Genomic DNA, 12,931 nt, shown 5'->3' with positions numbered 1-12,931 from the left:
TTTAGACAACTTCTTAATGGAAGTGAAAAGGAATTTGACATTTCATTCATTGTTCATGCAGAAACAGATTGTGAAATGACTTAGTAAAGGTACCAAGCCTGCCACAGGTACAAGGCTCTGCTTGGAGAAATGAGTCCTGAGGGGCTGGTGGTTGTGTTTCAAGGATGATCAGCTGCTTTGCCCATTGCTGGGTCATGGGGCTCTGTGTGCTATTTCACTGATCTTGGCCAGAGAGGCTTGCAAGAAGCAAAACCAGAGGCAGATCCTTGTTTACATTGAGGTTGGTGGTTAAGAAGCTGTGTCTCTCTGCCGGCAGTGCTTGTGGAATGGGTTTATGCCAGGAACCCTGAAGTGGTCCAGCGCTACGCCCTGCCCGTGCTCTGGTCCTGCCTGGAGAACAAGGCGCTGCCTGTCCGAAGCGCCAACGTCTGCGCTGTGGTCACCAAGCTTGCCTGCGCCCTCTGCGAGGCGATGGGCACCAAGCTGATGAAGTGTGCTGCCAGCAAGCCTCCACACGTGCAGGACAACCTCTCCAGCCTTTTGGGCTACTGAAGGTTTGATGTTCTCCAGAAAACTGACCAAGTTGGACACCTCCAGATGTGGCTTCTGAGCTGTGCCAAAAATGACAAAACACTCAGGAAGGGTGTGCATCTGGCCCCGCTCTCTCCATCACCCTTCCTAGTCATGACATGGGGGGCCTGAAGGAACTCCAGACTGAGGACAAGGTGAAGACCAAGCAAGTCTCAGACACACAGAGGTAAGGTGGGAGATGGGCCTCTCTCTATTGGGAGGAAGGATCTTGTGGCAGCCCAGAGGCTGTGCACATTGCCAGGGAACAGCTGTGACCCGCATGTGTCCCCTGCAAGGAGCTGTGCTGCTGCCAGTGCCCCGTGCAGCTGTAGGGCTGCTCAGCTGTGGGGCAGGGAGAGGAGCAGGAGGGTGCATGTGCAGCTGAGGCATTCCTGGAGAGCACAGGGCTCTGGGCTGCCTGCAGTCCCAGGGCAGCCCAGAGGCCCGGCTGTTCCTGTGGGAGCTCTGGGGAAGTGGCTCAGGGTTTTCCCCATGGCCTGCTCCAAGTGTCTGCCAGCAGGAGCATGTTTGCCTGTGTAGGCATTTCGAAGTTGGCAGGAAATGTGTCCCATGAAACATGTAGCTTAAGCTGCTTTAGGTTTGCATCGCAGCCTGTGTTAAACTTAGTGTCTCTGCTTTGCAGACCTGACTGGCTACACTCTTACCAAGAAGTTTTCTCTGGACACTTCTGATGTTCTCTTACCCACAAAGTCCTTGCCTTCCTTCCAGAAGAGCTCTCTTTCCACCAAGAAAGAAGAAAGAAGCTGCTGCCTGCCTGAAGAATGATTGAAGAATAGGATTTCTGTGTTAGTCTTCATAGTTGCAGATGTACATATGTTCTGGTCTTTAGATGTAGTTTTGAATAAATGTGTTTTGAAGGTATCTTTAAATTTTGATACCATATTTTTAATTGTATATATTTTATTATATTATTTTAAAAAGTTAAATAAATGAATAAATTCAAATAAACCAAAAGGAGAATGTGAGACCAGGACCTGTCTAGCCTGGAGGTTATTGGAATGCAGCTCATTCCATGTGTCTGTGTCTCACCTTATCCTTTTATCATTGGGCCTCTCCTCTTCCTCTTTTGCCACGGTTTCTTTCTGTCATTTGTGCTGCTCTTTGTTACTTGGCATTAAAACGGGGCCACCTGTTCACATATTTGGGGGACAACGGATACAAAATATCCTGTACGGTCAAAAGGTTTCTACCTAGATGTGTTCTGTGCTCAGCAAAGGCCTGAGCAAAGAAACCAAGAGAAGTGTGCCCAAATGGCAAAGCTTTGCTCCTTTGCAATCTCACTCAGATCTGGCTCACAGGTGTCTTCAATCACAATTTCATCGGTAAGAAGAGGTTGTGTATTTCACAGGGAAAAGATGCACTGCTTTGGAAAAGTCATCTGTAGGTATATTTACCCAGGACAGCAGTCCAGCTGTGTTCTTTGCAACTTCTTTGCAGAAGGATGAGTGGCCTGCGAGGCCAATAACAAGTGACAAGGGTTCCTCAAATCTATTTACACTCTAGCCTGAGTGCCACTCAGACCAGAGCTCTGGGATAATACTGTAGTGCATCCCACACACATTCTGCCTCCAAGGAAAAGCTTGGCTTGGCTTATTAGCGTGAAATAAATAGAAGAGTAATAAAATGGAAAGGTAAACTCATCCCTTTGGAATGACTCTCATCTCTCATCTCTTTGGAATGACTGCTTTCTAGTGCCAACCCTGCACCTCATGCTCCCAAGGCTTGTTACAAACAAGCATCTGAGATTGCCTAAAAAATCCCAGGCAAGGTTCAGTAAAAACCAGATTGAATACTGAGCAACAGCTCAACACAATTCAATGGCAGCATTCACACTATTACTTACTAGTCGGTTAAGGCACAACAAGGATAAAAAAGCAACCAACAAAATACAGTCTATCAAACAAGAAATGTACTGAGAACTATCTCTCTCTCAGTGTGTGCGTGTTTACGTGCATTTGAGAAAAGGACAGAAAGGACAAGGATTAAAAGGAATACGGCCTAAAAGCTTAACAGCACTCACGCTTAACAGTGGTCAAACTGGAGCCTCCAGGAGCGGGGCTATTGGCCCAGGATCCATTGTTGATCGCTCACCCTGCCAGTGCAGCACACTTGAGAGCTCGCTGCCTCTGAGAGGCCCCACTCAGAGGGAGGTTGCTGCTGGCAGCCACTGTGGTCCAGCAGGAACCCAAGGCCTCCTTTTGGAGCTCTGTTTATGGGCCACAAGAGAGTGGGCCTGAGCCGCAAAATGCTTCGTCATGGCCGCACGGTGCGTCAGCAGCCTGGCGTTGAAAGTGGGAGGAGAAGAAGGATGTCATGCCGTTCAGGCAAGACAAGTGGTTTCCAAGGCTGTTCCCAGAAGAGCCCAGGAGCTGGTTAGACAGCACAAGTTCCTGGGAGCACTCCGTGTCTCTGAAAGCTCAAGAGGAGCTGAGCCCAGGGGCTGTTCAGCAAGGCCGAGGCCTGACAAGCGCTTCCCAGATCACCGTGTGGCCGGACAAGGCCGGGGCCATTCACCACCACAATCTGAAGCACAAAGCTTTGATGGAGGGTAAAAAGCCGTGGCCCAGTGGAAGGGGGCCGTGTCCTCAGGCCTGTGGGAGAATCACAATGCAGATCCTTGCGCTGCTGACTCCATCTCTCCCCACTTCTCTAAGTTCTTGGTGGCAGGACACACAGCTCACTGTAGCTTTCTGCAAAATGAACTAAAGAGAGATCACACATCCCAAATCATGTTCTGTTATGGTTTAATCGACTGTTTTGAGGAATTTCTGGAGCACCAAACTGGCTTCCTCATATTTCCTGTTCAAGGCAAGAAGCACAGAGGAAAAGTCTTAATGTTAAAACCTTCGCCCAGGCAATGCTCTTTGGACGAGTTCTGCCCTGAGCTTTCCTTAGAAAGATCTGAAAGGTCCAATGTCACTAGCACAAGCTCCTGCAATGGCTGCTGGCCAGCAGAGCAGGGCTGTCAGCTGGGAAACAAGTGTTGCCACAAGCAGCAGCTCACCCAGGGCAGCAAATCAAGAGCCGGGAAGGAGCTGATCTGAAGACCAAACCTCCTTGGCTCCTTCTAAAAGAGCTGGAACAGTTCCTCATTTCAATGAGGGGCAGTGCTGAACTCCACAGCTCTGTGTGAGCACTGGATACAAGTTTGCTCCCACTGAGTGCTGTGATGCTTTCTGCAGGAGCTCTGGGCTCCTGTGCATGCCATACACAATGAGGAGACAAGGAGCCAAGTGCACTCCTAAAATTCCAAACAGCACACAATGCCTCCCAGACCCAACCTGCCACCACCTACAACTCAGGCTGCCCTGGCAGTGCCAAACGCCTCCTGCAACTGACATCAGGAAACAGGGGAGGTTGAGTTTTCTTTCCCACGGAAAAGGGCTGGCGTTCATGTCCAGAGGCCTGCGCCCCACCCAGGGGCCTGTGACACCAAGTGGACTCCTGCCTGCTAAAATTCCCAATGGCACGGGATTTCTCCCAGACCAATGCTGCCACCACCAAGAACTCAGGCTGCTCTCAGAGTGCCAAATGCTTCCTCCAAACTGGCATCAACACACTGGGGGGAGCAGCTTTTTTTGACACCGAAAAGGGCCAGCGTTTGTATCCAGGGGGCTGTGGCCCTGAGTGGGCTGCCACCTTCTCAAATTCTGAACAGCACAGGATGTCTCCCAGACACCATCTGCCACCACCTACAACTTGGGCTGCACTGGGAGTACCAAATGCCTCCTGCAAACTGACATCAGGAAACTGGGGGGTGAGTTTTGTTTCCCATAGAAAAGGGCCAGCATTTGTGTCCGGGGGCCTGTAACAGGAGCTGTTGTCAAATTTTTTACATCACTTTACCCACCCGCCAAATGCTATCTATGGCTGAGAAAGGACACAAAAGGATTACCCTGGAGGAAGAGAGGACAAAAGCTCGGAAAAGGATGAAAGAAACACTCCGATGATGACAGCAACAAAACAATTTATTTTTGACAGCAAATCAACACCCTCTGCCCTCCAGACCTCCCAGACCAGCAGGCCAAGTGGTGCCATTTCCATGGCATGAGCTGCTGGCAGCCTGGGAAGAGAAACCAGAGAGCCACAGTCAGTCACAGAAGGCTCCTGTCCCTGCTGTCCCACCACAGCCTGTGCCCAGGCCAGGCTGCTGGCTCTGCTCAGAGCCCAAACCTCCCAACCCATTCTCTGTTTTTAGAGGAGAGCAGCGTGGCAGGCCATGTTCCACCTCGTCCACTTCAGCACAGCACAGCAACCTCCTCAGCAGCTGCAAGAGCAGGATGCCCATGTGCCCACTGCCATCTGCCCAAAGCCCTTCTGCCAGCTGAGCAGTGGAGCTGGGCACCTGTTGCATTGTGTTTTTCATGCCTTTGGCTTGTTCTGAAATAGTTTATTCCATGTATCCCCGTTCATTCACTTAAGTTGTTCTTCCCAAAGTTGTTTCCCTCCTCCTCCATGTCAATCACCCCTGTTCCTGATGATTCATCCTCTAGTCCCCTCCCTGGCCCTCTGTCAGTCACTTGGCCTCCCATCCCCTCTTTCTCGAATCTTCCCTTGGGGGCGTTGAGTGATTGGCCAGAGGCCAGGGTCCTCCCTCAGGGTCTTCCCTGATTTGTGACCCCTCATGTTCATCTCCCCAGTTTCCACGCCTGCGGTTCTCCCCATTGGTTGTTCAATGTATCCTTCCCCTGTTTCCACCCCCCTTTATAAGACATTGTAAAAAAGGCTCAGACCTTGCTCTCAGCAGCAGGTTCCCTTGAAGGTCGGAGCTCTCTTGAGCTCTGGAATAAACTTCAAATTTACCCCTGCCAAGAGTCGGCCTCTTTTTCCTCCACCAGTGTCTGCCAGCTGCTTCTCCAAGTTAGGGTGAATAACCCTAGCTGCTCTCCTGTACCCTTTGGCACGGGAGGGTGTCCCCCACAGTCGACCGTGTCGAGCCGGTCGGGCAGTGGCCTGGAGGCCACCGAGAGGACGTGGAGACAGGTACCCGACTCTGGAGACCTGCTTCCAGGAGAGGAGCTGATCCGGCACGAGATCCTCATCCTTCTTGAAGGGGATGCCCCTCCGCAGGGGCAGCACTTGCACAGGACACACTCCATGGACAGTGCAGATGCGACCCCGTCTGGTCTGGGCACAAGGTGCAATCTTCCTGGGGAAAAAAAACCAACAATTGCATGAAAGTAAATTCAAAAGAAGACCTGGAAACAAGAAAATGTGTCAAATGTTATCACCGTATCATGGGCCTAGGGAGGGTCTGACCACTCCATGTGACAATTAAATCGCTCCACGGGTGGGGAAAAACACCACCTTTCCTGCCCATAAACCCACCCCTTCCTCAAGGGCCTGCAAAGCAGAGCAGCTGGGCCATGGCTTCAGAACCCATTCCCCTCTGCTGCCCCCCCATCCACACGGATGGATGATTTTGTCAGGCTGGCTGCCCCCGCCCCAGCCCGTGCCAGGCTGGCTGGCAGAAGCTGTCAGCAAGGCCAGGAGCCGGCTCCCCTTCCACAATATCTGTCCCCTGTCCCATCAAAAAGCAGCTTGATGACCACCGGAAAAATTAATATTCCCCACCGCCACCGAGCACGGAACATCCGGCGTGTGGCCAGGCTGAGCCCTGCCATGACTGGAAGCACGAGCATCCCCCTGACCCTCCACCAGCTGGGGACTCATCTTGAGTTCATCGGGGCACAGACTGTGTCCTCCAGGAAGGGACCGCAGCCAAAGCCAATCGGCTTTGCCCCGCCAGCAGCCAGCTCGAGGATGGTGTTCCCAGATCCGCATTGTGCTCCGGAAGAACACGCCAGCTGTGCCTTGGCTTGTGGAGACATCACAATGCCATTGATCTGCAGGGGGATGTTTCCTCTTTTCCAGTATGTGGCAACTTCACCACACTGCCACCGATTCTCCAAGAGGACACGGAGCACTGAGCCTCTCCCTCCACACTTCACCGGGGACCAGCAGAAGAATCTCCTTGGCTGCCCTCTCTCCTCTGTGCTGTGGCCACAGAGAAAAGCTCTGGGGTTTTCATCCAGCGCCACAAGACGCATGCAGCTGGTACTTGCTGGGCTCCTGGATCCTACTGTGCAGAGGGATGGATCTCTGCTATCTACTTGGCCAGGTGGGGCTCCTGCAGCCAAGAATCCTTAAAAAGGTCTTCCAAGGATGGCCTGTCTGTGGGCTCCATGAATAAACATCACCTGATGAGGTGCTGGCACTCTGCGGAGACAAACCAGAAACTGCTGGTCAGCAGGATAAGGCTCCTGTCCATGCTCTCCCAGATTCAACGGTGCCCAGGACACACTAGGAGTGCTCAGAGCTGCACACAAAGCTTCCCATCAATCCTCCCTTTTGGAGGAGAGCAGCACAGAGGCACACGTGCCACCTCCTCCAGCTAAGCCCAGGAGATCACCCTCCTCACTAGCTGCAAGAGCAGGATGCTTAAGTGCCAGCTGCCATCTCCCAACCCTCTTCTTCCTCCTGTACCTTGAAGGCACATCCCCACCTTGAGACACTCAGAGCAGGAAGAAGAGCTGGCCCCAGATGATGCCCTCATCACTGTGGAAAGGAAGGTGCTCACAGACCAGGTCATACAGCAGGATGCCCAGGGACCAGATGGTGGCTGGCTGGCCACAGTAGCAGCCAAAGAGGATCCACTCCAGTGGGCTGTACTCCAGTGTTCCTATGGGACACGGGCACAGCTCATCAGGCCGATGCTGCTCCCTCTCTCCCTCCCAGCCAGCTCCTGTTCCACAACAGCCAGCCCCTGCCCTGCCGAAAAGCAACTTGGTCGCAGCCGGCTGTAGGGGGATTCCCCCTCCCTCCCTCTCTCTTTCCCCTGTGCCAGCAAAGGGGGGAACCTCCGCTGCCCGGCTGGGCCCTGGCTTTGGGTTCACCTGACATCCGGGCGTGGAACGCGTCCTGGAGGATCGTGCCGCACCCGAAGTCGATGAGCTCTGCCTCGCCGGTGGCCAGGTCGACGAGGACGTTCTCGGCCTTGATGTCACGGCGCAGGACGCTGCGGCTGGTGCGGTGCTGCACGGCCTCCAGCACCTGGCCGAGCAGCCCCCACGCCACGGGTCCGCCAGGAATCCCCGCTCGTCCAGGAAGCACCAGAGCTCCTGACAGCGCTCCGGACGCTCCATGACCGGTGCGAAGCCGTCGGGCAGCTCGAACCAGTCCAGGAGCCGCACGACGCCGCGGAAGCCAGGGCTCGACACCATCCACAGCAGCGCCAGCTCCAGGGGCGCAAGGGCGCCCTTGTGCTGCGGGGGCACCGCGACGCCGTCAGCGGGGCCGGGGCTGCGCCGCCCTCGGCACCCCCTGCCCGGCCCCGCTGCTGCTCGCCACTGCCCAGCCCGGGACGCTGCGCGGCCCCCGCTCACTGCACGCCCGCTCCCCTCGCAGCGCCCCGGCTCCCACCCAGCCCGGCCTCGCCTTAGCCCCGCCCGGCACGCCCGCCGGCTGCTCCCGCTGGCCCCGCTCACTCACCGGCCGCGCCCACTCCGAGATGCGATCCCGGGACACTCGCTTGATGGCCACCTGCAAGGCTGGGCTCACCGCCCGCCGCCTGCCTCCCCCCACCGTCTAATCCGACCCGGCCCCGTCTCTTAGCGGGGCGCCGTCTGTGCGTCGGGTCCCGGAGTAAACGCTGCCGCAGCCGCCGCTCCCGGTAGAGCTGGTCCAGGCGAGGCTTCTCCCCCCCTTGCGGGCAGCACCGCGCTCTCTCCCCGGGCACAGGCAGCCAGGGGCCGGCGGCCGAGCTGACGAGCGGCGGGGCTCGGACCAGGGAAGCTCCGGGGGAGCTGCCGGGGACGGGGCGGGAGCCGGGCGGCAGCGAGGCGGCTGCGGGCGGAGCCGCGGGAGGGGCTTCGTTCGGGGCCGGGGCCGGGCCAGAGCCCGCGCTAGGCGGAGCCAGAGGACGGTGTTTCCCCGGCGCAACTGGGGTGAGGAAGTCTTCGAGAGACTCTTGCAGAGGCGCCACAGTCAGTCCGAAGGGAGCCTGGCGGAGGCGAGACCGCGGCGGGCCGGGCATGGTCGGGCAGGGGGCCGACCCCTTCACGGGCATCTTGCGGGACTGGGCATGAGCCGGGCTGGGAAAGGCGGAACACGGACGGAGCGGGACGAGACAGGACGGGACGGGAGTGGAGGGAGTGTTGGACGGAGAAGGGGACGGAGAGCGAGCGGAAAACCGATCGAGAGAAGCGCTGCTGCTGCTGCTGCTGCTGCTGCTGCTGAGCCGCCGGAGCCCGCGGCCGTTCGCCCATTGCCTCCGCGAACCCAGCGGAGGAGCGGCCGCACGCCCCGAGGAACGGAACACAGAAACAAACTAATAAAAACTCCAAGCAATTCCTATTAGAGAAGTAACCAGAGGTCCTGACAGCGGTGTTCCAGTACCTCACCACCCTCACAGTGAAGAGGTTTTTTCTGAATATATAGTTTAAACCTACTGTTTTGGTCCATTTTAAAGGCAGTGCTGCTGCATATGCTGGTTTCCTTTCTTCAGCTGTGGGCGAGAACGGAACTGAAGGGCACATGAGCTCCCTGTACCATTGTCCTCTTACCATCCTTTATGCAGAGAGCAGGCAAAGAAACAAGTGGTTGTAGTGAAAAAAATATGCTTTTCCAACCGCAATGTGAGCTGTTCTTTATGCACACGGAGAACCAAGTGTGGATTGCAACTTGTAAATATCCTGCTCCACCAAGCGTCTGCAATTGGATCTGCAATACTGGGAAGACATGAAGAGGTTTTGCTGTAATCCCCTCTGCTGTGACTGCAAACGGATCGTGTCTTTCCCCATCCCGGTTCGGGTGGCAGGGGAACAAACTGCCTCAAGGTACCAAAGGAAAATTACTTGAAACGTTTTGATACAGTGCTGGATGGTGTTCTGAGGATAGAGATGGATGATATATTGACATAATGGGAATATGACACCTACACACACCCCTCAAAAAACGCAACTGGGGCACCAGTCAAGCCTGGCAATTTCAGGTTTTTCTTCTAAATCTTTCCTCAGTTCCACGATGGGGCACAAAATATTTTTTTCGTGATATTCCATAACGTTGTGATTGCTTACTTTTTAGATACAAAAAGGTAGAACAGCTGTGGAAAAATAAATCTCCTCAAAAAAATGTTCTCTGATTAAGATTTTCTGAAATATTAAAAATGTAAAAGCACTATCATAGTATTTTCTTCTAATATTGAGGATCTTCCCCAGCAGAGAACATTATGTACAGACAGTGCGATATCTTCTCCATCCACACACTGGGCAGATTTTATACCCACTCCCCAAAACAGCTTTTACACCACAAGAGACAGGAACTCTGATAAAGTTTTCTGGAGCTATGGTAAAAGTAATTTAAGCAAATATTTTTATTACCTGTGGGAAGTAATTTTCTGTAAGCAAAATTATCACTAATGTTGCTTCAGTCATGATCATTCTTTCACTAGAGTCCTGTTCATATTAAGTCAAATTAAAAACATTTATTTCCTGTGCCTTACCCCATAGGCTGTATCCTGTGATGACATTAAATTCTTGTTTTGTGTGGACTTCTAATAGAAACTTTTTGGGAAAAAGCAATAGAATATAGGCAAATCTAGTGTTAATTAATGTATTTTACAGTTAACATTACTTTTATTTTTGGAGCCCCAGCATGGAGGAGCAAAAAGAGGAGCAAAAATGCATCTGCCTCGCCCACCTCGCTGGGCGAGGTGAGCAAAGCAGCTGCCATAAGGCAGAGCTGATTCAAAGAACAAAAGCACTCTCAGGCTGAGGATGGATCTGTCAACTTTTGCACAAAGACACAAAGGGAGAAATGAAGAGATGTCCTTTCCTTGAAATTCCCAGGAAGGCTAAGAGAACCTCCATAATCGGGCTTCTAACACTCAACCCACAAACACAGATGCAAAAGGAACTTCTGCAAACTTGCACCTGTACTTAAGAGGATAAATCAATGTAAATTTTTATCAGACACCACCATGAATTGGAAAAAAACTAAACCACTACTTAATTTTAAGCAAAATCTTTATTTTATTCTACAGGCTTGTTTGTATCAAAAGCAGTTACTTCAAAATCAAATTCACATAAAATTCAGCATGTAAATTGGCTGAAGTTGTCATTGGTTAAGATCCATTGCTGAAAGATGAGGGCTCTGAATGACATTTTAACAGCTTTGTGGGGGAACAAATAAAACTGTGGAGTATGTGAACCCATTTTGTGTCTTTCAGTTTTCATGGGGTTTAATTAACTTAAGATTATCTTCAGTGTGGCTTTATGCTCATCCTAGACCATAATAGTAAACTTGTAAGTATCACAAAAATACATCTAATGAGAGTGGTTTTTTCTGTCTAATGGGACCACATACCAGGTAAATCCAGATAAAATATTGCTTGTAACTTCAATGTACTACATAAACTCATAAAGCTCAGTGTTGAACAGTGTTGAAGCGTTTTGCAGTAGGAGTATTTTAAATGAAGATGCATTTCTCCTAAAAGGTGGAATCTGTTTTCCTTCATGAGCTGGGTATAAGGAAATAATTTTGTGACCTCATTCTAGACCTCAAAGCCCATGTGTAGATGAGTCCTATATAGGAAATTCACAAAATTCAGACAAAAGTGAGGTATTTTTTCCCATGTGGATGATGGATGCTGTGGATGATGGATGTGCATGGATGATGAAGTACACAGGGGATTTTTTGCTATGTTGCAATATTTATTTTTTACAGGAATGGTAAGAAATATTATTTCCTATTAATAACAATATAAGTAGCTTGATTTCTTACTTTAGAGGTGTGATTTGCCTTGGTGTCAGGAATAATGAGAGTTACTTTAATGTCAAGCTTTTCTAATATGCAACAAATACTTGCTGTCTCCATCACTGGTCAGAAGCTGCTGTTATTTTCATATGTTTTGAGAAGAACTGTAGGTTATTTGTCTTTCCACTTGTAGATAAAATTGTTGTGTTGCAAGTGTTGATCCAAGAAGCATCTCTAGTTCTGGAAAGGCTGGCATAGAATCACAGTGGGGTTTAGGTGAGAAGGGACTGCTGGAGGTCTTTCATCCTGTCATCTGCTGGGAGTGAGGCTAGCTCCAAAGCTATATCAGGTTGCTCAGGGCCTTGTCCAGTCAGTTCTGAGTACCCGGATGGATGGAGGACCTTTAATCTTGCCCTTTCACATGCTGGTTACACTCTGGCCAGTACAGCCTGGCATGTGACTAGCCTTCATCATCACAAGGGTGCAGTGCAGCACCATTGTCAAAGAGAACTGACAGTTCCCAGCATGCAGAAGCTCCTGGGAAATACATCAGAGACCCTGGCTCTGGCAGATGCCAAGTGATTTGGGCTGTAAACAGATCCTTGGAAGGAGAAAAAGGGGATGAAGGGGAATTAACAGGGGGTTCATAGGAATTTGTCTCTGTGTATCTGAACATCTGTGCTAAGTTAAGTGCTCCGAAGATTAGTTCTTCTTTTGCATTTTGCTTGCGAAGATGTACGAAATGTTCAGAAGCAGCAATTAATTTGCAACCATGCAGCCCACTGTTAGGAGAGTCATACTCTCATAGCACTAATAACAGGGAACCTGCAAGCTAAACCATGCTCTCATGCATTTTTCACTTCCCAGTCTGCATTGGGTTGGTGGCTTTATAGTGCTGTTTGTGAGGATAGGTACAGGAGCATGAACCTGGCTGCATAACCCATGGAAGAGCTGGCAGGCAGTTTTGCAAGGTGAGCAGGGGCATAGCTGCTGCTCATTTCTCAGGTTGTCACAGGTAAAAGACCTGCCTTTATTCTGCAGCACTGCCATTGCCTTCCGAAAGCTTTGGCCCTGTGACTTTGAATGTTCTATTGGGAAGAAGCTGAAGATCACAAAAGACATACAGCTCCTACTGGATATTGTCCAGGAAATGGAGAGTTAAGTGTCACCTTTCACATGCTTGGCATTTTGTGTAAATGTCATGATGGTTTGTGACATTCATCAGCTTCAGGTTTGCTTTATTCCAAAGATTCTCCACTTCTATGGTCTGATCCTATGTAGGCTGGGGAAGTCTGAATCCTTTACTTGTCCCGTGGAGGTTATTGTGGCTTGTCTTGCAAGCTGTGGAAGTGGCATGCAAGCTAACAAGAAATTAGTTTGTTGCATGGGCCACACTCACAAATATTCTTTACAAGGCATGATAACAACAGAAAGGAGAAAGAGGAAAGGATGAACTAGGCAAGCTTAAAGCATGGCCAGGCAAATAAAGCAATAATCTTTCTTGGCTGAGGTCTACTTGTCTAAAATCATAGGCCTTCCTTGCAGATTGACTGGCAGGCTTTCACCAGTCCCCCTAGGCAGGAAG

The 12,931-nt window shown here is 51.2% G+C and overlaps 1 protein-coding gene across 5 annotated transcripts; it reads right to left on the bottom strand.

Moving 5' to 3' along the window:
• Positions 1 to 4,544: 4,544 nt before the first annotated feature.
• On the bottom strand, positions 4,545 to 8,676 carry LOC119699913 (translation initiation factor IF-2-like). 5 transcript variants are annotated; one of them, XR_005256589.1, is made up of 4 exons: positions 8,083 to 8,676; positions 7,488 to 7,856; positions 5,325 to 5,740; positions 4,545 to 4,654 (listed from the first exon to the last, which is right to left on the bottom strand). XR_005256589.1 is itself a non-coding variant. In XM_038134050.1 (4 exons), exons 1-3 carry the CDS (start codon positions 8,657 to 8,659, stop codon positions 7,107 to 7,109), a joined length of 1,113 nt encoding a protein of 370 aa, XP_037989978.1. In that variant the 5' UTR covers positions 8,660 to 8,676; the 3' UTR covers positions 4,551 to 6,810; positions 7,097 to 7,106. The 5 variants fall into 5 exon arrangements, 3 of the variants coding, with proteins under 3 accessions (XP_037989978.1, XP_037989977.1, XP_037989979.1); XR_005256588.1 differs by having other exon boundaries at positions 4,551 to 4,971; XM_038134050.1 differs by adding an exon at positions 7,097 to 7,273 and having other exon boundaries at positions 4,551 to 6,810.
• Positions 8,677 to 12,931: the final 4,255 nt, after the last annotated feature.

Source organism: Motacilla alba, chromosome 3 (assembly GCF_015832195.1).
Source record: "Motacilla alba alba isolate MOTALB_02 chromosome 3, Motacilla_alba_V1.0_pri, whole genome shotgun sequence".
Lineage (NCBI taxonomy): Eukaryota > Metazoa > Chordata > Aves > Passeriformes > Motacillidae > Motacilla > Motacilla alba.
Note: the sequence above shows the minus strand (reverse complement) of the source record. Positions and strands in the feature narration are given on the sequence as shown.

What these genes read in the sequence shown, in the direction of transcription:
- LOC119699913 (XM_038134049.1), bottom strand. Translation starts at nt 8,659, where the DNA reads ATGCCCGTGAAGGGGTCGGCCCCCTGCCCGACCATGCCCGGCCCGCCG. An exon ending in TCTCGGAGTGGGCGCGGCCG is followed by an intron (nt 7,857 to 8,082) that starts GTGAGTGAGCGG and finishes GTGCCCCCGCAG; the next exon opens with CACAAGGGCGCCCTTGCGCC. An exon ending in GTTCCACGCCCGGATGTCAG is followed by an intron (nt 5,741 to 7,487) that starts GTGAACCCAAAG and finishes TTTTTTCCCCAG; the next exon opens with GAAGATTGCACCTTGTGCCC.